Source organism: Nomascus leucogenys, chromosome 19 (assembly GCF_006542625.1).
Source record: "Nomascus leucogenys isolate Asia chromosome 19, Asia_NLE_v1, whole genome shotgun sequence".
Lineage (NCBI taxonomy): Eukaryota > Metazoa > Chordata > Mammalia > Primates > Hylobatidae > Nomascus > Nomascus leucogenys.
Genome location: NC_044399.1, coordinates 30665505 through 30691557, shown reverse-complemented (window position 1 = coordinate 30691557; position 26053 = coordinate 30665505). Strand labels below are relative to the sequence as shown.

Here is a 26053-nt window from a genome sequence, read left to right as displayed (position 1 = left end):
ACAAAAATCAGCTGGGCGTGATGGTGCGCGCCTGTTGTCCCAGTTACTCAGGAGGCTGAGGCAGGAGAATTGCTTGAACCTGGGAGGCGGAGGTGCCAGTGAACCGAGATCGCGCCATTGCACTCCAGCCTGGGTGACAGAGCGAAACTCCGTCCCCCAAACTAAAAAAAAAGATTTACAATGCGGATGTTTGAATAATCTAAGGCAGGGTCAGCAAACGTTTTCTGTAAAGGGCCAGATAGTAAATTCTTTAGGCTTTGCAGGCCACACAACCTCTGTTGCAACTATGTAACTCTGCCCCAGTGTGGCAAGAAAGGCTTTTCCTGCTAAAGGTGACCAGTCCCAGGGCTCAAAGCAGCCACAGGCTCTTGCCTGAGTGCTGAGGGTCTCAAGATCTGCTGGCACACTGGCTGGGAAGCTTGGTCTAGAGATAAGCCTTTCTAGAAGACACTTTCAACCCCTACCTCACCCTATCTCTATGCTAGAACACAGGGCACCTCTGTTGGCTTCCTGAACAGCTGGAGAGGAAAAGCCAAGTGTCCCATACTCTGCTGCTCCTTCGCAAAGCAAAACCTCTACAGCTAAATCTCACTTGTGGGTGACAGCTTTCAGGAGGGGCCAGAAGACAGGCTGGGGCAGAGGCTTCTGGTGGGCACTTTTCTTCCTTTTTCCTCCGGCCTCAGCTCGGATGTGCTTGGCATGCAGGCCATGGATAAATACGGCCTCCAGGGCACTGCACATGGTGTTGGCATCTCCGTCTTCACTAGTGACCACCGTGTCCAGGGACACGTACTGCTTCTGCAAGGCCTTCACAGATCCCACCAGCTTCTTCTTGATGACCTAGGCAGCACCACACAGAACACAAGCCTTTAGGAGAAAATCCTATGGAGAGTCCCTAGAGTGTAATCCTTTACCTGGTGCCAAATACATGTGCAACCACATGCACACACATCTATGGGTGTGTCTGTAGATTCCTTCTGCAAAATTAGCACATTGTTAACTACAGCAAAGAAAGATAAAGCATAGAGAAGAAAAGGAAAATCACACACACTACCCAGAGGTAATTACCGTTATTGTTGTTTCATATGTCCTTTAGTGTAGATACTTTTTGTTTTTTAGACCAAACTTAAGTGAACTTAGAGCCATAGAATCTTGTGTTTAAATATTGGCCCCACCATAGCTGCAGTGATAGGAGCTTGGTAAGTCCATCTAGGACAAGGGTGGGGCTTCCCACCTTTTTTACATGGACAAGCTTCTGTAGAGAATCAGTAAGCCAAGAGGCAAAAACAAACCAAAAAAACCCCATACTGCTTTAGAACAATAAAAACATGAGGAGAACAGGAGCATGGCTTACGTTAAGAAAGATCCTAGGCTGGGCGTGGTGGCTCAAGCCTGTGATCCCAGAACTTTGGGAGGTCAGAGGCAGGAGGACTGCTTGAGTCCAGGAGTTCAAGGCTGCAGTGAGCTGTGATCACACCGCTGTACTCCAGCCTGGGCAACATAGCAAGACCTTGTCTCAAAAAAAGAAAGATCCTAGGCCTGGAAGCCAGAGGACTAGGCTCAGTCCTAGCTGTCAGTAACCAGATGGGCCTCCTCAGACATTCCATTTAACCTCTTTGAGCCTCAATTTCCTTATCTGTTAAAGTGGAAATAATACTTTCTGATCTATAGTACTATAGTACTATGAGGATTCTCCTGAGGACAGGACTACTTTTTTTTTTTTTTTTTTTTTTTTTTTTTTTTTTTTTTTAGAGAAGTGGTTTCTGGTGACAACCAGGAAACCTACTAGATAAATTCTAAAAAGAGGCTGGGTGTGGTGCCTCACACCTGTAATCCCAACACTTTGGGAGGCCAAGGCAGGCGGATCACTTGAGGTCAGGAGTTTGAGATCAGCCTGGCAAACATGGTGAAACCCTGTCTCTACTAAGAATGCAAAAATTAGCCAGGTGTGGGCTGGGTGCGGTGGCTCACGCCTGTAACCCCAGCACTTTAGGAGGCCGAGGCGGGCAGATCACAAGGTCAGGAGATCGAGACCATCCTGGATAACACGGTGAAACCCCGTCTCTACTAAAAATACAAAAAAATAGCCGGGCGTGGTGGCAGGCACCTGTAGTCCCAGCTACTCGAGAGGCTGAGGCAGGAGAATGGCATGAACCCGGGAGGTGGAGTTTGCAGTGAGCAGAGATTGCGCCACTGCACTCCAGCCTGGGCGACAGAGCGAGACTCCGCCTCAAAAAAAAAAAAAAAAAAAAAATTAGCCAGGTGTGGTGGTGAGTGCCTGTAATCCCAGCTACTTAGGAGGCTGAGGCAGGAGAATCGCATAAACCCGGGAGGCGGAGGTTGTACTGAGCCAAAATCGTGCCACTGCATTCCAGCCTGGGTGGCAGAGTGAGACTCCATCTCAAAAAAAACAAAACAAAACAAGACAAAACAAAAAACATACATATAAAAGAGCTGAGTGTGGCACTAAGACTAGTGTTTTATTCATCCTTGTGTCAACACTTGGCACTATGCCTGGCACATAGAAATACTCAATAAGTTATTTGAGTTAAATGAATACACCACAAAATGTACATAGAGTGTCTTGGAAATATAGAGTAAAAATTGAGCATAATTATAAGTATGTGAAAATCACAAATGTTTGGAAAAGGACTGGAAGGGATTAAAGAAAAACTGGTTTGAATTATTGGGTGATAGGATTATGGATACATATTTTAATCTTTTATTTTGATTTCAGCCAAAACAATAAATGTTAACATTCTTTGAAAAGTTAAATTTGAAAAAATATAACAGCTTTAATGAGATATAATTCATATACCATAAAACGTACACCCATTTAAAGTATACAGTTCAATTGTTTCTAGTATATTCACACAATTGTGCAACCATTACCACTATCTAATTTTAGAAGATTTTCTGGCTGGGCACGGTGGCTCACGCCTATAATCCCAGCAATTTGGGAGGCCAAGACAAGTGGATCACCTGAGGTCAGGAGTTCGAGACCAGCCTGGCCAACATGGTGAAACCCTCGTCTCTACTAAAAATACAAAAATTAGCCAGGCGTGGTGGTGCACACCCGTAATCCCAGCTACTTGGGAGGCAGAGGCATGAGAATCGCTTGAACCTGGGAGGTGGAGTTTGTGGTGAGTCAAGATCGTGCCACTGCACTCCAGCCTGGGAGGCAGAGTGAGACTCCGTCTCAAAACAAACAAACAAACAAACAAATAGCGATTTTCTTCACCCCAAAAAGAAATACTGTATATTAGTGATTGCCAGGGGCTGGGAGAAAGGGGAATACGAAGTGAATGCAGTGACTAATCTATTTTCTGTTTCTGTGGCTTTGCATATTTTGTACATCTCACATGAATAGATACCAATAAAACATATGACCCTTTGAATCTGACTTATTTCACTTAGCATATTTTCCATCATGCTGTAGCATGTATCACGACTTCATCCCTTTTTATTGCCAGAAAATATTCTGCTGCATAGATACACCACATTTTATTCATCCATTCATCAGTTAATAGACATTTGGGTTGTTTCTACTCTTTTGCTATTATCAATAATGCTGCTATGAACATCCATGTACAAGTTTTTGAGTGGACTTTATATTTCTAGTTCTCGTGGGTATATATCTAGGAGTGGAATTGTATACATAACCCTATGTTTAACTTATCGAGGAACAGCCAAACTATGTGCCAAAGTGGCTGCACTATTTTACATTCCCACCAGCAATATATGAGTTCCAATCTCTCCACATTTTTGCCAGCGCTAGTTATTGCCTTTTTTATTACAGCCTTCCTAGGGGGTGTGAAGTAGTATCTCACTGTGGTTTCAATGTGCATTTCCCTGATGTCTAATGATAATGAGCATCTTTATTGGCCATGTGTGTATCTTCTTTGGAGAAGTGTCTATTCAAATCCTTTACCCATTTTATAACTGGATTATTTGTCTTTTTATTGTTGAGTTATGTGTTCTTTATATGTTCTGGATACTAGATCCTTATCAGATATTTGATTGGCAAATATTTTCTCCCATTCTGTGGGCTGTCTTTTCATTTTCTTGATAGTATCCTTTGAAGCTCAAAAGTTTTAAATCTTGAAATAGTCTAATTTTAAATGTTCTTTTAAATGCAAGATGTTATTAGTATATTATATTTTAAAAGTACATACATACTTCGTTCAGTTGAGCACCTACTAGGTGTTGGGTTAGGGTACACAGGGAGAAATAAGAAACGCATACCCTCATGGAGTCAGTTTGTGCAGCTGTTGTTAGAAGGCTGAGTTGGCCAGGGTTCTGCCCTAGCTCTGGAGGGTCCTGGGGTGGGATTCGGCAGGCACTGGGGGTGGGAGAATGAGGGTGCAGAGGGGAGGGAAGAGCTTCTGCATGAAAGCCAGCTGGGAAACAGGTGGAGCTGGACTCTCCTGTGGCCAGGACGGGGAAGAGCATGTCTCTCAGGGCTACAGTTTCTTTTAAGCAGAGAGTTCTCTGAGCTGGGAAGCAGCAGTGGGGAGGAAAGGGAAATCCTGGCTTCTCCCCGAAAGCCATCTCAGGATGCTGCTAAGGGACCAGCCCCAAAGCTACCTGACTTCCTGCCTCTCCGAGAGAACAGAGAGCTCCATCCGGAGTACCCAAGATAGCCCAGGAGGGTGCAAAGGGCTGTCCAAGAAAAGGTCCTAGGGGGCTCCAGTGAACTGCTCACAAATAATTACATTTAGAATATCCTAGAAAATGGTAAGTGTTCAGATACATGTAAGTTACCAATTTACCCCCATTACTGAAACAACAAACCAGCGCCTGGGAATATCTGTTTTCCACCCATTCAGTGCTTTGGCCAGACTGTGACCAAATCATGGCCTAAGGGCAGAGGGCTGAAGGGCTGAAGGGAAATCCTTGGTCTTCAGGTTACTGATCTTAAATTCCCACTGCTTTTCATAAATCTCCATCTTATCACCAATAAGGTGATCTAGAAAGGACAGGGTCTCCTCGGAGCCTGCTTATGCTGTAACTTTTTCTCAACCTGGTCTCTCTTGCAGAACAGTGCCCATTCATTTCGAAGTGAGCCAAGCTGATGATACAACTGTCCCCTGCAGCCCTTCCCCACCCTTGATCCTCCCTTGCCCACCTACCGGGATAGCAGCCTTGGGGTCCAGTCCATTCTCCACCACTGAGAGCATCTCCACTCATGCAGCTGCTCCCTCAGAGAATCACATGACACCTGAAGAGACAGATGGCAGCCAGATGAATGGGCAGGCAACTCCCCGCCAGCCAGAGTCCATTCCCAGCAAGCAGTAGGAGGTCAGCCTCTCTTACTCAAACTGCAACCAAAAAGGCCTTTGAAGAACACAAAAGTAAAAACTGATAATAGATTTGAAGGAAAGAAACAAGGAAGGAAAGCCCAGGGGGCTCAGTCCTTGGGAGGCAAGGAGTCCTGGGTGCCGGGGGTGGGTCCACCCCAAGGAGTGGGTGGTAAGGGCGCTTCACATCAAATGCTGCCCAGAAAGCCAGGGCCCTGTAGGATCGAAACCTGTAGGCAGGGAACGACAGGCTGATTCAGATACGGAGCTGTAGGTTCGAGGGGGAGGCTGAAGCTGAAGGTGGCAGGAACCCACTGGGACCAGGAAGCCAGGGGCTCACAGGCTCACACATCACAATCAGGGACTGGGTCCTGCAACACCCTGCCCCCACCCCTCACTACTGTCCCAGTCCGATGTCTGTCAGCTCAGCAGTAAAAAGTACAACTGGAACGGCTTCAAAAGGGAAGGGCTCCCTTGCTGCACTTCTGCTTCTCATTTGGGCTTCGAGGGTCTGGCTTGAGCAGCACAGACAGGGACTTGTCTAACCGGGACGACCACGAGGTCTCATCGCAATTTGCCACCAACCAGGGAGGCATGCACAGACCTCTCAGATGGAGAATGTGTAAATGCCTGTCACGGGGCTCGATATGTACCTGTACCTGATATGTTGTACCTGGTATCTGTCATCCCCGTGTAGTGACCACCTAAACCTACAGACCAAGAATGTCATCGCCTAAATGAGTATGCAGGAAGAGTTGAAGTCAGTGAGTGGTTAAATCCCTCAGGGCTGCCGGCTTCCTCCTGGGAGTGGGTGGGGTGGGGTGGGGTGGGGTGGGGTGGGGACTTACAGCCTGAGCCTGAGGGGGCTGCTGGCTGGCTTGGTCCCACCCCAGCAACTTGGACAGACCTGGGCTAGGCAGGCACATTCACATGTAAACAAATCTCTAGCGAACACCTGGCTGAGCATCAGGGGAACGCAGGGAAAGGTGATGGCTGTCTCAGCTCTCAAACAATCACCGCACAAAGAAGTTAACAAAACCAAGAAAAGTTAAATGGGCTCGATTCTCTTTACATACATTGCCTAATTTATAGCGCTAGGACTGCTGTTTTATTGTCTCCACTTGACAGATAAAGAAATGGCAGCTGACCCAGGTCAAGGAAGTTCCTGAGGTCCCAGGGCTGATAAGTGGCCTGACTCCACCACCAGCCCCCAGGAGGAAGCCAACCCCAGCCCTAGGAAAATTCGATTCCTGAGTGAGTGCTGTAAGCCAAAAATAAAATTCTAAGCCCCCAAACTGCCTGAATGGGCCCCCCTTGGCCAAAGTGATTTTGAAAAAACTGAAAACTGAGTTCAGGCCATGACAGGAAGTGGGGCGTGGGCCATGCCTCATCCTAGCCTCTCCCTTTTGGAGCTTAGACACAATTGACCAGCATTAACATTAAAACAGAATCCTAAGACTGACAGAACAGACTCTCAGCAATTAAGATACCAACTCCAACCTGACGCTGGTCTAACATCACATGGGAGATAACGGGCCCTAAGGAAATCAAAGTATCTTACTCCCAAGTATATTTTTGACATAGTTTGGAATGGCCCTGCAAAGCCATCTCTTGTGGGGAAAATTTATATCCTGCAGCGATTCCCTTCCCTTTCTAGGCCTTTTCCTGATTTACAGGAGATTTAACTAAGAGTCTGACACCTTAGAGACACTTACCATCTATTCTCTTGAAGGCTTCATCTGCATAACATGAACCTCGGCTTTCACAACCCACCTTATCTTAACCCCAAGCTTTTCTTCTGCTGACTTTAACTCTTTAGGCAAAGTTTAACTTTTTCAACCAAATGCCAATCAGGAAATCTTTTAATCCACCTTATCCTGCCCCCACCAATGTATACCTTACATATATTAATTTATGTTTTTGCCTGTAACTTCTGCCTGTAACTTGGATAAAAATCAAGCTGTACCCCAATCACCTTGGGCACATATTCTCAGGACCTCCCAGGACTACGTCATGGGTCATGGCCCTCACATTTGGCTCAGAATAAACCTCTTCAAATATTTAACAGAGTCTGGCTTTTTCATCAACAGTGCCATCACCTCAGAGCTAGGATTCCAGGGGTAGTCTGGGAAGATCCTTTTGCTGGGGGCTGGGAAGAGGGGGTGCAGGGGAACATTAAGGCCAGTGTGGCAGGAAAGGTTTCCTGGACAGTCCTGGAGCAGCAGGAGGTTTGGAAAGCAGACAGGCAGGCTGGCCCTAAATGGTGGAAGGTGCTCTGATTGGATCTCTGGCTTCTGGGGATAGCAGAGGGCAAACAGGACACTGGGAGTCAGGACCCAGAGCCAACCTCCCTAAGTCAGACCCCTCAGGAGGAAGCAGGTGTGTATGGAGGATGGTTCCTGCAGACCCAGTAACAGGCCAGGTGCTGCAGATGGCCAGAAGAGCCCTCAGTCTGACTGCCTCATCCTTCACCACAGTCTGCTCCCAGCTACCCAGGGATTCTCAGGGCCCTCCTCCAGAGACCAGTTCCACATTCTGGCCATGGGGTGATAGGAAAAGGCGGTTGTATGCTGCAGTGACTCTGCATCTAGGGTCACTTCCAGAAACAGGCCTGGTCTTGAGGTCAGGCTCCTTCAAGGCTACCCTTTTGCAGCTCAGCAGGCCACGTCTGGCTTCTCTGGCTCCGAAACCCTGGGCTCCAATCCCAATCCACAATTTCCAGTGGCCTAAGGCCCTCAGGCCCACCCTTCTAGACAGCCCAAAGCCCCAAAGTTGCCCTTCCCTTAGCCAGCTACAGGGCCGGGACCCTAAGGACTTAGACCCAATAATTTGAATTATAGCCCAAGCCCATTAAGACCTCATTAACTAATTAGCTGAGAGTAATAGAGTATTCACAGAGTATTCACTGGGAGGAGCAGGCCATTGGTTAAGTGAGTGCTCTGGCCAAGTAACTGTATGCTAAGAAAACAAAATAGGCCAGGTGCCGTGGCCCACACCTGTAATCCCAGCACTTTGGGAGGCCAAGGCGGGAGGATCACTTGAGGTCAGGAGTTTGAGACCAGCCTGGCCAACATGGTGAAACCCTGTCTCTAATTTTAAAAAAACAAAAATTAGCCGGGCATGGTGGCCCACGCCTGTAATACCAGCTACCATACCGGCTGAGGCAGAAGAACCACTTGAACCCAGGAGGCGGAGGTTGCAGTGAGTCGAGATCGTGCCACTGCACTCCAGCTGGGGCAGCAAAGCAAGAATAAATAAATAAATAAATAAATAAATAAATAAATAAATAATAAACTGAAGCTGGCTGGGCGCGGTGGCTCACGCCTATAATCCCAGCACTTTGGGAGGCTGAGGCGGGTGGATCGCGAGGTCAGGAGATTGAGACCATCCTGGCTAACATGGGGAAACCCCGTCTCTACTAAAAATACAAAAAATTAGCCAGGCGTGGTGGCGGGCGCCTGTAATCCCAGCTACTCGGGAGGCTGAGGCAGGAGAATGGCATGGACCCAGGAGGCGGAGCTTGCAGCGAGCCGAGATCGTGCCACTGCACTCCAGCTTGGGTGACAGAGCGAGACTCTGTCTCAAAAAAAAAAAAAAACATTAATAATAACAAACTGAAGCTAAGAGAGACAGAGCCAGACAAGAGAAGGGTCACTTGGCCTAAAACAGAGTCAGAAATGCCACAAAATGACTGACAAGAGCTCAGAGAAATCCAGCAGAAGAGCCACTTGAAAATTCACAAGATAGGACTGAGCCTGTGGGGTTCCGGCCACAATGCAGGACACCTCTGTTTGTAGGCAGCCATAGCACCCCACCTATCCGTATCTGTTCCATCATGCTCAGGGAGGCAGGGCTCAGATGGTCAGTGACATAAGAACTCACAGCGGGAATCGGAAGGAGGCTTTGTGTCTCTTGACTGTGGGGACAGCACTGCGTCACCCACCCTGGTGGCCCAGATTCTGAATCTACCATCCGATGGAACTGGTTCCACTTTCTGTCCTCAAAACGCTCTTTATTGACACAAAGAACCAAACTGAAGAGAGGTGTGGCTTCAAGGAGACCTACCTGAAGGGAGTAAGGCAAAGCTGGGCAACAGTACCAAAGGGCTCTTGAACATGACGGGTGAAAGCTTAGCAGGGGAAAGGTGACTGGTGCCATTTAGGAAGCCCCAAACCACACCAAGTCTACTACCACCCTATGTATTCACTCACCCTCACGTAGCTCTCCAGAGTGCAGAAAGCAAGCTTCTCTGATGTCCCTCTCTAACCTCATGTAATTCTTACCGCAATCCCGTGAGAGAGTGATTATCCCTGTTTTACAGAGGACAAAACTGAGGCTCAAAGCAATGGGCCTCGGGTAAGGGACAGAACTCTCTGGTTTCTTCATCCCAACTCCTGCATCTTTCCCTGGACCAAAAGGCCTCAGGTCTTTGGCTCAAATTCAGGCAAACTATTACTTCTTCTTTAGAGGTACTCAGAAGCTCCATTTCATCACAGAAGGTCTAAAACCAACAAGAAATAGTTCTGCCAATCAGGTTTATAGCCCCAACCAGCTGAGCCCAGGTCCTACCAATGCTCCTAAAGTCTCAGAGCTATACTTTCTTAAATGTTCCAACATAGTTAGGAAGGAACAGTTACGGATGGTTTCCTGCATTATACTGCCTGGCCTTCTCTATATGTCCAATTTCACTTCCTCCAGAGATCAAAGAAGCAAAAAAAGAGAATGACTTGGATGAGACTTACGTTAAAAGAAGAAAGGGATAACCTGGTTTCACCACTCTCAAAACACTCTACCATCAGTGAACAGCAACCTCTTCTCTTGAGGGACTTCTCAGCCACTCCCCACGGCCTTCTCTCCACTGCCTCAATTGTGTAACTGGCTGTTCAGAGCCACAGCCTGGCTTTAAGCCATCCAACTGCTTACCAATTGATGAGTCATGTTTTTTCAGTTGGAAAAGAATGACAAAGTTATCCTCTGATTCAGAAAGGCAGCTGATCTTTCAGGCATGTGAGTGCTGACTGAGGAAACTGCACCTCTGTCCACCTGCGGAAAGTTGGATTTCTGTGATGGGTGGAATGGTGGGGGTTGGAGCTTTGAAGCAATTAAATACCAGATGAAGGGTGAGAAATTTCTAGCTTGTGATTCCCAGACTCAGGGCTAGTGGATGAGGGCAGAATTGTGGAGTCAGTGAACACTGGCTATCTTTCTTTCCTCCCTCCTTCCTTCCATCCAATATCACCCAGCTTCCCTGTATTCTTGTCCCACATCCCAGAGGATTCTGACGAGGACCAAACTCTGAATGAATGAAAACAGCACTGTTGTCTGACCCATTCACCACTGTATTTCTAGTACCTAGAACAGTGCTTGGCACACACTGGTGCTCAAAAAATAAGCTGTTGAATGAATTGATTAATAAAATAAAAACAAGGCACGGTGCAAGTACCTCCACTTCACACACTGTGGGAAGTTGGGGTATATAACTCTTAAGTGCTGGGGCAACTGTGGAGCTCCTGTCATTAAGCCAAGCTGCCAATAAGGCTGAAAACAACTTAAATATACTGCATATTAATGGGAGGACATTGAAGGTAAACAGCATTCACTTTTCAAAGGAATACGACTATAAATGGCAAGCAGAGACAACGTTCTTTGGGGCCCTTTAAAACTGCAATCAGCCGGGCGCGGTGGTTCACACCTATAATCCCAGCACTCTGGGAGGCCAAGGTGGGTGGATCACCTGAGGTCCGGAGTTGGAGACCAGCCTGATCAACACAGAGAAACCCCCATCTCTACTAAAAATACAAAACTAGCCGGGCATGGTGGTGTATGACTGTAATCCCAGCTACTCGGGAGGCTGAGGCAGGAGAATTGCTTGAACCTGGGAGGCAGAGGTTGCAGTGAGCCAAGATCGTGCCACTGCACTCCAGCCTGGGCAACAAGAGTGAACTCCATCGAAAAAAAAAAAAAAGAAAGAAAAAAAAAACCTGCAATCAAATGGCCCACCCATCTGACACTGGATCCTCAGGATTCAGAGAAAATGTGTACCAAAAAGCCCTCAGGAAACTATAAATGCTGAGCATGGGACTTGGGTGCCTCTGGACTGTCCTTCTGCCTCAGCTACTCTGAGATAACATGGTTCCCTGTGTTCATGGAACCCAAATGGCCAAAAGTCAATGATCCAGCACTTGCAAGAAAGGAAAGCGATTCAAGAGCCTCTGTACCCACCTAGGCCTCAGCCTCCCCAGGACCTACTCACCTATACTCTTCACAACAGGTAACATTGCCTCTGGCACCCATCATATCCCCTGAATTCAGCATCAGGACTGATCTGCCATCAGCTCTGGCAGGGAGAGGCCCTTACAAGTGCCAAGAAAAAGGAACATGAACAATATTCTGTGACCACAGCCAACACCACACAGAACTTCCCAGAGGCTCTCCAGGGCCAGAACACCAACCAGAAGGAAGTGACAGCTTCCATCATTCTGTGCTAAGTGAGCTGAGTAAGTGGTCATCTCTCACCTTCCAGATATCTGAATGATACCTACCATTCCAGCGGCCAGCACAAGTCATTTAATATGAATGCCAGAAACACAATCCCTGAGGACAGGTACAGGAGACCAGATGCCAGGAAAAACCCCGGCCCCACCCAAGAGTTGGGGAGAGCCCACTGCTCCTCCACCCTTATTTACCACCTGAGGCCCTGCACCCGCCAATCATGCTGCTCAGTCTGTAACTGAGGGTCTGAGTGAGCACCTACATTTGGCTGTTGAGGGGCAGCTGGTGGAATTGGCAGGCGACTCTGCACTAAGTTTTCAGGTTGAATGGGAGTTGGGTCGAGGGAAGGAATGGACGCAGAGTTGGGGTGAAGAGTTGCGGTGGGTCAGCGGGGGTGAAAGGACATGGAGATGTCATTTTTAACAAGATTGGGTGAGGGTGGTAGGAAAGGAGGCAGCAAGAGTTCGGGACAGTTTGGCAAAGACTTAGGGATGGAGTGTCCTCCGTACGGCAGGAGATGCAAAGGAAGGTATACAGTGGGCTAGGAGACTAAGGATGTGAAGACACAGTTAAGACTTGGAATAAGGCTGAGATCGGAGTTATCCAGAAGAAAGCGGTGAGCTCAACAGGGCACCTCCTTTGGGGGTGGGTCTCAGATGAGAGGGCAGAGGTAGAATGTTTGGGATGAGCAGATCTTGGGGAGCTGGACAGGGGATGGGGGTGACTGGGATAAGAAAGCTGAGCCAGAAAAGGGGAAACCTGAATGGTGGGTCTCGAGGAGGTGAGCGCGGAGCATCGGGATTACCAGAGGGGTCAGGAGAGAGGATGAGGTGTGTCAGGGCGGGGCGAAGGGACATGGCCGAGGTCGGGGTTGGAACTGGGGTAAAGTGAGGTCACCAGTGAAGCTGCATTTAAACAAGACCGCTGGTGAGGGGATGCGGGCGCGGGCTGGGGGCTGGACAGGCGGAGGGGACGGGGCCACAGCGGCGGTGCAGGGGGAAGGGCTGGGTCGGAGCGGGGCGGGCGCGGGCTGGGCAGGGCTGAGGGCTCTGAAGTAACCAGGGGCCAGGGATCGCGGAGGGAGCGGGAGACCCACCGCCCGTTCGCGCCTCGACCCCGCTGCCCCTCCGCCGCCCTCCTCGCATCTTGACCCCCTAACTCACCAAGCGGAGCGAGGAGCGAGGCGAGGGGCGCTCCCGGCCGCGGCAGCCCCTCAGCCTCCGAGCCGACGATGCGGTCTCTTGGTCACTGACAACAGGAAGCGGCGCCCCCGGCCCCTGACGCCATCACGTTGGCTCGGCGTTCCGGCCCTGCCCCCGGCCCGCGGTGCCAATCGCGCGGCCCGGAGGAGCCTTGGGGCGGGGCCAGCTGCTCCCGGAAGTCCCTGGGAGCTGAGCCCCAGGGCAGATGCGAGGTCTGGGAGGCTGGGGAACTGGGGGCGCCTGCCGGGCACAGAGAGGCGAAGGCACCGGTGTCAGGGGGAACGCGTCCGTTACCGCCCGCCTCCCGCAGGTCTGCGTCAAACTAGATCCTGGCTTCTGGGTTCCTGACCTCGTTTGGCCTCAGAACTATCTGTGCAACATTGGGGCTGTCACTTCGCCTCCCTCAGTTGAAGAGTTCCCACTTGTGAGTGGGACTAATAACGCCTGTCCTATCTTTGCCTCCCCGAGGGCAGCAGTGCAGCCCGTGGGGCGGAGCCCGGGCCCAAATTGGAGCCTCCGCCTTGCGCTTTCAGGATAAAAATAGCTGTTTTGACCACACTTTATCCCAAGGGATCGCCTTGAGGTCCCCTTGGGCACTCTCCAGTGTGTAACTCACCCATTGGCACCGCCTGGCATGAAGCTTAGGGGCCTGGTTATTCTCTTCTAGCCCATGTAGAGGATTTCTTTCTTCCTTTCTGTTTTTGTTTTTGAGACAGGGTCTCACTCTATCGCCCAGACTGGAGTGCTGTGGCACGTTCACGGCTCACCACAGCTTTGACCTCACAGACTAAATGGTTCTTCCACATCAGCCTCCAAGTAGCTGGGACTACAGGCGGGCACCACCACGCCCAGCTAATTTTTTCTTTTTTTTTAAAATTTATTTATTTTGTAGAGACAGGGGTCTTACTGTGTTGCCTAGCCTGGTCTCCAACTCCTGGCCTCAGGCGATCCTCCCGACTTGGCCTCCCAAAGTGCTGGGATTACAGGCATGAACCACCACACCTGGCCTGTATGTCTTCTTTCTAACGCAAAAGTGACATTTCTCTTTCAGATGAACTCGGAACAAAATGTCATAAGTGGTGACCACAGCTAGTGAAGAGCAGGGCAGGGAGTGTTGGCGGGGACCTATGCTCTGGACACTTTATACTTGCAGGCTTTGGTCAATTGGGAGCCTAGGGCCTGAGTGTAGATGAGGAGAGGTACTGCTACATGCCAGTCCTAAGTGGGCACATGGGTTGGCTGGGGAACGGGCCAGTTCTTGGAAGCAAGCTTCACTGCCCTCGGCCTGGGCGTCCTGTGCTCTTTTGGCTTCTCTGGGTAGGAAGGTGTCCTTCCTATCTCTGCAAAGGTCAGAGTCCCACTGTCTGCTTTCAAGTATAAAACCAACACTTGCGGGTATGACCCTGGACTGTATGAGGGCCGCCCTTTCAGTAATTCTCTCTCCAGGAGTGAGAACCTCCCCTTCTCAATTTTAGACTAGGTGGATTTGAGTGTGTTTAGTGCAGTTAATGGTTGAGCAGGAAGATTAGATATAAGGACACAGAGACAAACTATTCTCTTGGTGTTAAACTCATTTTAAACGAAGTGGAAAGTAAGGGATTTAGTAGGGAAATCCTTTCACCTTGGCAAAAGGATAGTATACAACTGGCACAGCATGATCCTTGGTGGCTTGGCACAAGCATTCCCTGTCCCCCATCAAGCACATAATGTCCCTCAGTAATTCCACTGCATTTTTGTGCAGCGGCTGTGTGCTGGAGCTGTGGGGAACCCCTCGGTAATCTCTTGTCTGCTTTTTAGGAGCCCCTATCTCCTGGTCTGCTCTTACTTCCCAAGCTACCCTGCTTCTTTGAAAGGTCTGCAGGCTTGTCTACCTCTTCTCAGCTTGCTCTGCATGCCTTGGGGAAGCTGCATAAAGCATGCATCATGAAGGAGGGGGGCGGAGGAGAGGGAAATGCATGTTTCCAGAAATGGACCATGAGCCATTTGTTTCCACAAATGTTTGTGTTCCACAAACACAAAGCCATGTTTCCACAAATGGACCAGGCAGGCTCCAGATGGGGGGAAAAAAAAAACCTTTACATTATCATGTGACTTGCACAAGAAAAAAGTTACCTGCAAAGGGCCAAGGGACCAGAGAGGAGAACCTGAGAGGTATCCTAGAGGAGGCGACTTTTGATATGAGCTTTCTAGGTGAGTAAAGGGCATTGCAGGTGAAGGGACTGGCTGGTAAGTGGCCAGCAGATAGGAATACAGGCTGAGCTCAGGGGAGGGTGCACCCAGAGGTGGGGAGGAAGGTAGGAAGTGAAAAAGGAGGCTGGGCGCGGTGAGTCATGCCTGTAATCCCAGCACTTTGGGTGACCAAGGCGGGTGGATCACTTGAGGTCAGGAGTTTGAGACCAGCCTGGCCAACATGGTGAAACCCCATCTCTACTAAAAATACAAAAATTAGCCAGGTGTGGTGGTGTGCGTCTGTAGTCTCAGCTACTAGGGAGGCTGAGGTATGAGAATTGCTTGAACCCGGGAGGCAGATTGCAGTGAGCCAAGATAATGCCACTGCACTCCAGCCTGGGTGACAGAGGGAGATCCTGTCTCAAAAAAAATTATTTTTAATAATAATAAAATAAAAAAAAAATAAATAAAAATAAAAGGAAGTGAAAAAGGAAAGGGTAAGGGGAGAGGGCCAGAATGGAAGGGGAGCTGAAGACTGAGCAAGGCAAAGTTGGAGGCCAGTGCAGGAAGGGCTCAAACTATTTGCAAGGATGGTTCACATCCCACTGGTCTGTCAGCTTAGATTTAAAGCACTACCTAGAGTTATTCAAAGCCAGACAGGAGAACTGCAGGCATCAGAATGCCCTGGGGACAGGTCCAAAATGCAGATTCCTAAGCCCCACACTAACCCTAAAGAGTCACTCTAGGATGAGGTCCAAGAATTTGGGCTTGACCCCACCTCTCCTGTCCCCTGCCCTCACCACTGAGGACCTAAAGGATAATGAAAGGGGGGAATCTGTGCCCTAAATAATCCCTTTTGGCAGTTACTTTCTGTTTTCAAATCTGTCCTCCGGGACTAACCTAAGAGATAAGGGGTAAGGGAATTAACATTTATGGAAAATGGAAGAACCCACATAGGCACCTGTGTTCACCTTATATTCCTTACCAGCCACCTGAAAGGTGGGTGCTGCCATTATCTCCAATGTATGGATGAGAAAATAGGCTTAAAAGAGGTTAAGTGGCCAGGCGTGGTGGCTCACGCCTGTAATCCCGGCACTTTGGGAGGCCGAGGTTGGTGGATCATGAGATCAAGAGATCCAGACCCTCCTGGCCAACATGGTGAAACCCTGTCTCTACTAAAAATACAAAGAATTAACTGGGCGTGGTAGCGCGCATCTGTAGTCCTAGCTGCTCGGGATGCTGAAGGAGGAGAATTGTTTGAACCCAGGAGGCAGAGGTTGCAGTCAGCCGAGATCACACCACTGAACTCCAGCCTGGTGACAGAGCGCAACTTCATCTCTAAAAAAAGAAAAAAAAAAAAAAAAGAGGTTAAGTAACTTGGGGGGCCCACAGCCACAGAAGTAGTAAGTGCTAGAAGTAGGATTCTTACCTAGTTCTTTCTGATTCTAGTTTCAGCTTTGTTCAGTGGGTTTTAGAGCCAGGGCTGCTTAGGTTTGAACCTCACCTCTATCCCATATTATTTGCTGGGACTTCCTTAAAACAGTGTGGGGCCCAGGGCAACCCGATGAGTATGGGGCTAAGACAGCTGCCACCGAGTCAGCATTTTTCACAGGCCCCTTGAGATAGCACTGAAGACAGAAGTTTCTAAATCGAATTTTATTGATGTTCAGGAAAGCGAAGTAAGTCACAACGCCCCTTGGCCCTCAGCCCCAAGCAGAGAGCCCAGAGTGTGTGACCACAGGCAAGTGCCAAAACCTCTCTGAGCCTCAGTTCCTCATCTGCAAATAGGGGCTAATGTCAGTTGATGTGAGGATTAACTATCATGATATCCCGGCTGGGCACAGTGGCTCATGCCTGTAATCCCATAACTTTGGGAGGCTGAGGTGGGTGGATTACTTGAGGCCAGGAGTTCGAAACCAGCCTGGCCAACATGGTGAAACCCCATCTCTACCAAAGATACAAAGATTAGCCAGGCATGGTCGTGCATGCCTGTAGTCCCAGGTACTTGTGAGGCTGAGGCACAAGAATCGCTTGAACCTGGAAGGCTGAGGTTGCAGTGAGCTGAGATTGCGCCACTGCACTGCAGCCTACATGACAGCGTGAGACTGTTCCAAAACAATAACAACAACACAACAAAAAAAAAAAAGAAAAGAAAAAGATGATATCCTTAATGCAAGTTCTGGCCTGTAGTAAGTGCTCAAAGATGAACAGCTGTTACTATTCTAGTTTTGGCTAATTTTCACCCTGCCAGTTGGGCAGGTGCTTGCCTTCCATTGCTCTTGTAAGCACTTGAATGAGAGCCTTTCTTGTCTGAACCCCAGATATATTCTCACTTGGCATCTGATTGAAATCATAAAACTAGCGTTAATGCACCCTCCTCTCTGGACACTGGAATCACTGGTGTGCTCTTCAGTTCTGTTGTAGGAAGCTGTTTCTTTCCACTCTCTTTTTTAAGAAATTGATTAAAAAGTGTTGTTATACACACGGTTTACAATTCAATAAAATGAAACGGAATGGGGATGAAACATAACGAACAACAGCAGTTCAGGCCGGGCGCGGTGGCTCACGCCTGTAATCCCAGCACTTTGGGAGGCCGAGGTGGGTGGATCACGAGGTCAGGAGATCAAGACCATCCTGGCTAACACAGTGAAACCCCATCTCTAGTAAAAATACAAAAAACAAACAAACAAAAAACAGCAGTTCATTGTCCCCACTGTTCCCACCCTTCTGGGGAGCAGGCTTTCAGCAGAATCTTCTGGTGCTTCTCCCCACATCTCCTGCATGTCTCATTGTTTGTATTTTATTATTTTTTTGAGACACAGTCTCGCTGTCACCCAGGCTGGAGTGTGGAGTGCAGTGGCGCCATCTTGGCTCACTGCAACCTCCGCCTCATGGGTTCAAGCAATGCTCCTGCCTCAGCCTCCCTACTAGCTGGGATTACAGGCACGTGCCACCATGCCCAGCTAATTTTGTATTTTTAGTAGACGTGGGGTTTCACCATGTTGTCAAGGCTGATCTCAAACTCCTGACCTCACGTGATCCACCCGCCTTGGCCTCCCAAAGTGCTGGGATTACAGGCGTGAGCCACCGCGCCCAGCTGTCTCATAGTTTTAGACACTATCTGTTGCCTTCCTAGTAAACCAGGCAAGGACTTAGCTCTTTTACACCCCAGCCCTGTCCATTCTTGACGTTTGGTTATGCCACAATTTGTAGAAAATTAAGTGTTTACAGAATTGTGACTATATAAATAGTATTCACCACAGAGCTTAATAATGTGCTGTGAGGTCAGGCACGGTGGCTCATGCCTGTAATCCCAGCACTTTGGGAGGCCAGGGTGGGTGGATCAACTGAGGTCGGGAGTTCAAGACCAACCTGGCCAACATGGAGAAACCCCGTCTCTAATGAAAATACAAAAATTAGCCGGGTGTGGTGGTGCCCCCCTGTAGTCCCAGTTACTTGGGAGGCTGAGGCAGAGAATCACTTGAACCTGGGAGGCGGAGGTTGCAGTGAGCCGAGATCATGCCACTGCACACCAGCCTGGGCAACAGAGTGAGACTCCATCTCAAAATATAATAAAATAAAAATAAAATACACTCTGATGATGGCTGCTTCCCCCAAGGGTGCCTCATGCTCTCTCCTTTTCTTTCAGTGCCATCTGCCATTATCATGCCCTCGTTCTCTTCCAGTGCTCTGGCGGAGCAGGTGGGGCCCATGCTTGCAGTGCCCTCTCCAAGTTCTGTCCTCCATATGCTCAAGTTATCCCCTAAACTTGTCACATGTGGTCATCCTGAACTTTGCTAAACTGCTTCCTGGGTTGGGGCCTTTATTTCCTGGCTCCCTTCTCTTCTTGCTTAATTTCCCCTCCCTTTGCTGCAGCACATACTCAGTTAAGAATCCCTTTCTAACATTAAAAAAAGAAAAAGAGAATAGTTCTTGGACCTCCTCATGATAGAAGTTATATCTTTAGGCCGGGCGTGGTGGCTCACGTGTGTAATCCCAGCAGTTTGGGAGGCCGAGGCAGGTGGATCACCTGAGCTCAGGAGTTCAAGACCAGCCTGAGCAACATGGTAAAACCCTATCTCTACAAAAAGTACAAAAATTAGCCAGGTGTGGTTGCACGTACCTGCAATCCCAGCTACTCAGGAAGCTGAGGGAGGAGGATCTCTTGAACCCAGGAGGTGGAGGTTGCAATGAGCTCTGATCATGCCACTGCACTCCAGCCTGGGTGACAGAGTGAGACCCTGTCTCAAAAAAAAGAAAAAAAAGTTGTATCTTTAATATCCATTAACTGAAAAATAAAAATAAAAATAAGGACCAAAAATTACCATGCGGACACACGTGCTTTTAAATGAATTTGTGTGTTATTTACCACAGTAACATCTACGAACTTGTGAAAAACTGTTACTGGTTTAGGCTTAAGGGTTTGCTAGCTTCAATGTTCAATGGGTGGGCGTGGTGGCTCACACTTTGGGAGGCGGCCAAGGCAGGCAGATCACTTAGTCCAGGAGTTGGAGACCAGCCTGAGCCACATAGCGAAACCCTATCTCTACAAAAAATTTAAAAATTAGCTGTGCGTGGTCACGCGCACCTGTAGTCCCAGATATTGGAGGACGGTGGGGGGTGGCGCTGAGGCAGGAGGACCACTTGAGGCCAGAAAGAAGGTCAAGGCTGCAGTGAGCCGAGGCTGAGTCACTGCACTCCAGCCTGGGTGGCACAGCAAAACTCTGTCAAAAAACAAAACAAAACCAACCAAACAAACAAGAACCAAAGTTGGATGCAGTGGCTCACATCTGTAATCCCAACAATTCGGAAGGCTCAGGCAGGAGGATTGCTTGAGGCCAGGAGTTCAAGACCAGCCTGGGCAACATAGTGAGACCCTTGCCTCTGAAAAAATTAAATATCAATAAAAACAAACCCTAGTAGCTTCAGTCTTTGATTCTCCATCCCTCATTTCATCCCTTTGTCTTCTGGTAATAGAATTTCCTTCTTGTTTTTCTTTTGGGATGTGCCACCTTCGCTCCCTGGGATTCTGCTGGGATTGAGTTACCGCCTTCCAGGCTCAAGCGATCCTCCCACCTCAGCCTCCCAAGTCGCTAAGACCACAGGCACATGCCACCATGCCTGGCTAATGTTTTGTATTTTCTGTAGAGCTGGGGTTTTGCCATGTTGCCCAGGAATTTTTCCTTTAATGTTCTCCTGCTACTTACTAATTCACTTTGTCACCCTGTGAGCTCATAAGAGCAGAGAGATAGCAACAGGAGCTAAAAAACTCTAAGCTGTGAAAAAATATTAAATATGAAATCATGATAGCTATTAGCTTAATTTGTTTTAAGCAAATTGCAAAGTAATTTTTTGGGAATCAGTGTCCCACTGCAGTGATGACATATGGGGATTCCTAATTCCCAGTATGTTTTTAAAATAATTTGTAAACACCTAATACAAACACGATATGAAATTCAAGAGGTACAAAAGGGCATACAGCCCTGCACCCTCCCAGTTTCCCTCCCTGAAGGCCGCCACCATTACCAGTTTCTTGTGTGTGCTTCCAGAGGTATTCTTGTCCAACAGAACTTCAATGATGAAAACAGTTACCTGTGCTGCCCAGTTTGGTAGCCATTAGCCACACGGGGCAGTTGAGCACTTGATATGTGGCTAATGTGTCTTAGGAGCTGACTTTAAAAAAAAATTTTTTTTTTTTTTTTAAAGACTCAGTGTTTTGCTCTGTTTACCAGACTGGACTGCAGCGGTGTGTGAACATGGCCTCAAACTCCTATTTATTTATTTTTTGAGACAGGGCCTCACTCTGTTGTCCAGGCTGGAGTGCAGTGGTGCAGTCATAGCTCACTGCAACCTTGACCTCCTGGGCTCAAGAAATCCTCCCACCTCAGCCTCCTAAGTTGCTGGGACTACAGATGCATGCCACCATGTTTGGCTGATTTTTACAATTTTAAATTTTTTGCCTTAGGCGCAGTGGCTCATGCCTGTAATCTCAGCATTTTGGGAGGCTGAGGCGGGCAGATCACCTGAGGACAGGAGTTCGAGACCAGCCTGGCCAACATGGCGAAAACTTGTCTCTACCAAAAATACAAAAATTTGCTGGGTATGGTGGTGCGTGCCTGTAGTCCAGCTACTTGGAGGCTGAAGCACAAGAATCACTTGAACCCAGGAGGCAGATGTTGTAATAAGCTGAGACTGCGCCACTGCACTCCAGCCTGGGTGACAGAGCGAGACCCGTCTCAAAAAAATAAAAAAATAAATAAATAAATAAATAAATTTTTTGTAGAAAAGGGGTTTCACTATGTTGCCCAGGGTGGTCTTGAACTATTGGCCCCAAGCTATCCTCCCACTTGGCCTCCAAAAGTACTAGGATTACAGGCATGAGCCACCGTGCCTAACCTAAATTTATATGTAAATAGCCATATGTGGCTAGTGGCTACTGTATCAGACCTCACAGTTCTGTACAGATAATGCACAGCACAGAGTAGCATACTATACACGCCCTACTAAATCTTGCTTTGCTCCCTTAACAGCACCTATGCATCTTGGAGACAGATTGTCCCAGTCTGCCTCATTTTTAAAAACTGCTGCATAATATCCTCTTGTAATCCACAAAGGCAATCCCAGACCCAGCCTGGAGAGCCATGGGTCATCACTTTTTACAACAAGCTCTAAAATCTTCCACATATACCATAACCAAGGCACTTCAAAACAACCCTAGGTTCCTCATGCCTCTACTTTTATCAGCCTGGGCCTGACATAGTTGGACATTGAATAGTCACTTTTGGGGGCTGGTGGAAATAATTTGCCATGAGTGACTGCCCTAAAATATACTCTCCACCCACGTGGCCCATGCCTGGCATTCACTAGTGCTAGTGGCATTCTTTAAGGTTGCTCATATCTCTAAGTGGTTCTCCTTTAAAGAGCAAAGTCTCCTGGGAAAGGTGGTCATTAAGCAGAACATCTGGGGCTGATCTTGCTTTTGCCCTGTTGAGAGGGGCCAAGGGACTTGGTAGAGCAGCAGGTGCTCTGACGGTGAACCTCATTGTTTTTAAAATTATTCTTAAGAGGCCAGGTGCGTTGGCTCACACCTGTAGTCCCAGGACTTTGAGGAGCAGAGGCAGGAGGATCATTTGAGTCCAGGAGTTCAAGATTAGACTGAGCAACATGGGAAGACCTCATCTCTACAAAAAATTTAAAAGAAAATTAATTGGGCATGGTGGCCCGAGCCTGTGGTCCCTGCTACTCGGGAGGCTGAGGTGGGAGGATCACCTGAGCCCAGGAGGTTGAGACTTGCAGTGAGCTGAGTTCACACCACTGTACTCGAGCCTTGACGACAGAATGAGACTGTCTCAAAAAAAAAAAAAAAATTGTCCTTAAGTCCATGTGGACCCCTGACTAGGTTTGTGCCCTAGACAGCCTTCCTCTGAGGGCAATTCAGGTGGTGAGACTCCAGCTTTAAATGGCCTCTAGAGAAATTTCACTAACCTGCCTTGGTGTTTGACCCTGTATAACCCCTTTCTTCTGGAGGTTCCTTTGGGTGGCAGTAGATACGGGATTTGGTGTCTGACAGATCTGGGGACAGATCCCAGCTCCAAATGGCAGAGTCTCTACAGATTACAAGCCAAATACTTAGCACTATGTGCTGATCTTCAGGAAGTCAGTCTATATTTCATAACAAGTCACATGGGGATGATGAAGGAATGGCCTAAAATGCTCTCAGTAATATTCCTGAGTCATCCCTCAGGGCTGGGCTTGGTGTTACGCATGGCGGGGAAGGGAGCAGAGCTGTGTGCAGAGGAAGATGCAGTTCTTGCCTTGTCAGGGTCCCTGACCTGATGGCGACCCATGGTGTTTTCATAGTGACAGACACCACTGTAAAAGCAGACCCAGGCTGTGCAACCCCCAAAGCAGGCCTCCTCACTCACCGGGATAGATAGACTATTGGCCCTACCTGCACCCACCGCTTGCCATGGTTTTGTTGTGGGTGGAGGGTACTTTCCTGCCCCCTGGCTTTGGGTTTGCCCACGTGGCTTGCTCTGGCCGTGGAATGAAGCAGAAACGAAAGGCTGCCAGTTCCGAGCCCACGTCTCAAGTCGCCTTAGGTGGTTCCGCGGGCCCCGTGCTGTTCCACCTTCACCCAGAAGGCCTTCTCTGGTGCAGCCACTGCTTCTTCAGCCTCGGCCCAAAAGGAACGGAGGAGCCCCCCTGGCCGATCCGCAGGCCTGCAGGGAGCCACAGAGCGCAGCGGCCGGCCCAGCGTTCAAGCTCAAGCACAGGGCTGCGAGAACCTTGTTCCAGCCGCCGTTTAGGATGGTTGATTAGGACGCGTTGCCGTGGCGGTAGCTCACCAATCCAATGCGTGCACCTGCTCCTTTATTAGGCTATAGGGCCAGTGGCTCCCACAGGGACCTGATACAACCGTGCGTTAAATAAGGAGCTTATTGGGCTTTCATGTTGTAAGCCAGCGGAGAAGTCCAGGACTAGTGTGGGGGCTCCGGGGGGGCTGTGGCCCCCATCCGCATGGAGCCTCCCCATAGTTCACAGGTCTCAGTCTTCCGAGCCTTCAACCCTGCGAGCCCGAACAGTCCACAGGGCGGCGCCAGACCCTCTTTCGAACGCCATCCTCTAAAGCCTAGGCTCCAACCGGCTCCACTTCTTCAGGCTCAGGATTTTCACTCTTCTCGAATGGGGGTGGCCCTCCCCCAATATTCTGAGTCGCAACAGCATCTCCCTCCCACCAGGACCTCAGAGCCAGAGCTGGGCGAGAGGCCCTGACCTCTGGGGTAGGGTGGCAGCGTCCGTGTGAAGGTGCGGTCCTGCCTCCCATCCCCAGGCGCCCGGCCTCTCCCACCCTCAGCGCCCTGCTCACCTCCAGCTGAAGACACCAGGGCACCTCTGCTTCCTCCCTGCCCTCTCTGCAGTACCGCAGAGTGAGCATAAAAGGGCTTAATACAGGCTTTGCCGGGCGTGGAGACTCCCACCTGTAATCCCAGTAACTTGAGAGACCAAGGCGGGAGGATCACTTGAGGCCAGGAGTTCAAAACCAGCCTGGGCAACAAAGTGAGGCCTGTCTCTGGGAAAAAAAAAAAAAAAAAAAAAAAAAGAATAAAAGAGGTCCCTTCTTCTGGGAGATTGATGTAGGGGAGTGTGAGTTAGAAGGGAGGCATCGAGGATCAGTCATTTAAAGCAGCATCCAAGGATGTTCAAGGCTAGAGATCCACAGGCGTATTTTCAGAAACTGAATCTCCTGGCGGGGCACAGTGACTCATGACTGTAATCCCAGCACTTTGGGAGGCCAAGGTGAGCGGATCACTTGAGGTCAGGAGTTCAAGACTAGCCTGGTCAACATGGTGAAACCGTTTTTAGAAAAAAATAAAAATTGGCCGGGCATGACAGTGGGCGCCGGTAATCCCAGCTATTCGGGAGGCTGAGGCAGGAGAATCACTTGAACCCAGAAGGCAGAGGTTGCAGTGAACTGAGATCACACTACTGCACTCCAGCCTGGGTGACAGAGTGAGACTGTCTCCAAAAAAAAAAAAAAAAAAGACCCCAAAACCCAAAACAAGCCAGGCGCGGTAGCTCGCACCTGTAATCCCAGCCCTTTGGGAGGCCAGGGCGGGTGGATTACCTGAGGTGAGGAGTTCGAGACCAGCCTGACCAACATGGTGAAACCCTGTCTCTACTAAAAATACAAAAATTAGCCGGGCATGGTGGTGCATGCCTGTAACCCCAGCTACTAGAGAGGCTGAGGCAGGAGACTTGCTTGAACCCAGGAGGCAGAGGATGCGATGAGCTGAGATCGTGCCATTGCACTCCAGACTGAGCAACAAGAGCAAAACTCCATCTCAAAAGAAAAAAAGAAGAAGAAGAAAAAACAAACAAAACTCTTGAATTTACCTGTGGATACCTTTCCTCTGGCAGCCTTTTTCAATGAGGAGTATGTTTTCTCCAATACTATATGGCCTGCGGACCGCTCAGCTTTCATTCCAGTGAAAACATTCCAGAAAAAAACTCTGAATCAATCCCAGGTGTTTCTCCAATCAACTCAGGGCATGATTGTGTGTCACCTGCTGCCCAGCTAGAATGACACCTCTCCAGGCCTCTGACTTAGCTAGGTCTCCACCTTGTGACTCCACCATAGACTCCATGCCTTCTTCTTTCGCAAAGCCTCGGACACGAAAACACCTACCAAAAGTGAGTAGGGTGCCAGGACACCTCCAATTATAAGTGGGGCTGTCCAGCACTCCTGGATGTGGAGGTGTGATGCAGAGTGGTGGCTGCTCGTGACACTCATTTCACCCCTTTCTGTGCAGGTGCCAGAAGCCCAGGAAGCACATATCAAGGCTCACTTGCCAGCGGGGTGCTGCCAATAGAATGTAGTCACGTGGAATTTGGAATGTGGAAAGGAGGTAGAAGTCATCCTTTCCTCCCCCGTAGCAGCAGGCGTGCAGGCTCTGGTGGTCAGCTGGACTCCATACTCCCCCACCAGTCACCAGCCTGGGGACTGTGGGGACTGCAAGGACCTCAGCAGCGGTTTCCCAAGTTTCCTGACTTCTTCCGTCCTCTGGAAATCAGCTGTGGTAAAGTAGCCTGAAAGCCAGTGGTGCAACCCCCTCCCCCCAACCTTCACCACCTCTAGCCCCTCCAATCATAAGCACTAATTGCCTATATACAACCCCTTTTGTTGGAAATATCTCGAGTAATTTCTGTTTTCCCATCTGGGGTAGTGGAACATAAGAAGAAATATACATTTGGTCTCTGCCCCCAGTTCCTCACACAAAGCTCCTAAAACCCTTGGAAACTCCTGAATGATGGGGGTGCTGGGCATTGTCTTCCTTTCTTAAAACATTTATCATTTTTCTTTTCTCCCAGGGGTTTTTTCCTTTTTAA

At 49.0% G+C, this 26053-nt stretch overlaps 1 protein-coding gene and 2 long non-coding RNA genes across 3 annotated transcripts in view; 1 reads left to right on the top strand and 2 right to left on the bottom strand.

The window, feature by feature from the left end:
• PLEKHM1 (pleckstrin homology and RUN domain containing M1) overlaps nucleotides 1–13120 on the bottom strand; it is a 53186-nt gene extending 40066 nt beyond the window's left edge. The window contains exons 1-3 of the mRNA XM_030799784.1: nucleotides 12956–13120; nucleotides 5133–5221; nucleotides 593–840 (exon numbers count right to left, since the gene is read on the bottom strand). Of these exons, the coding sequence (XP_030655644.1) occupies nucleotides 593–840; nucleotides 5133–5180 (296 nt within the window). The 5' untranslated portion in view covers nucleotides 5181–5221; nucleotides 12956–13120. The remainder of the gene's footprint in view (nucleotides 1–592; nucleotides 841–5132; nucleotides 5222–12955) is intronic.
• A 570-nt stretch (nucleotides 13121–13690) lies between these two features.
• LOC115831491 lies at nucleotides 13691–21055 on the bottom strand. Its single transcript, XR_004026981.1, has 2 exons — nucleotides 21021–21055; nucleotides 13691–13773 (listed from the first exon to the last, which is right to left on the bottom strand). It is a non-coding gene; the product is annotated as an uncharacterized LOC115831491 (long non-coding RNA).
• On the top strand, nucleotides 20303–24239 carry LOC115831493. The gene is made up of 2 exons (XR_004026983.1): nucleotides 20303–20626; nucleotides 22420–24239. It is a non-coding gene; the product is annotated as an uncharacterized LOC115831493 (long non-coding RNA).
• Nucleotides 24240–26053: the final 1814 nt, after the last annotated feature.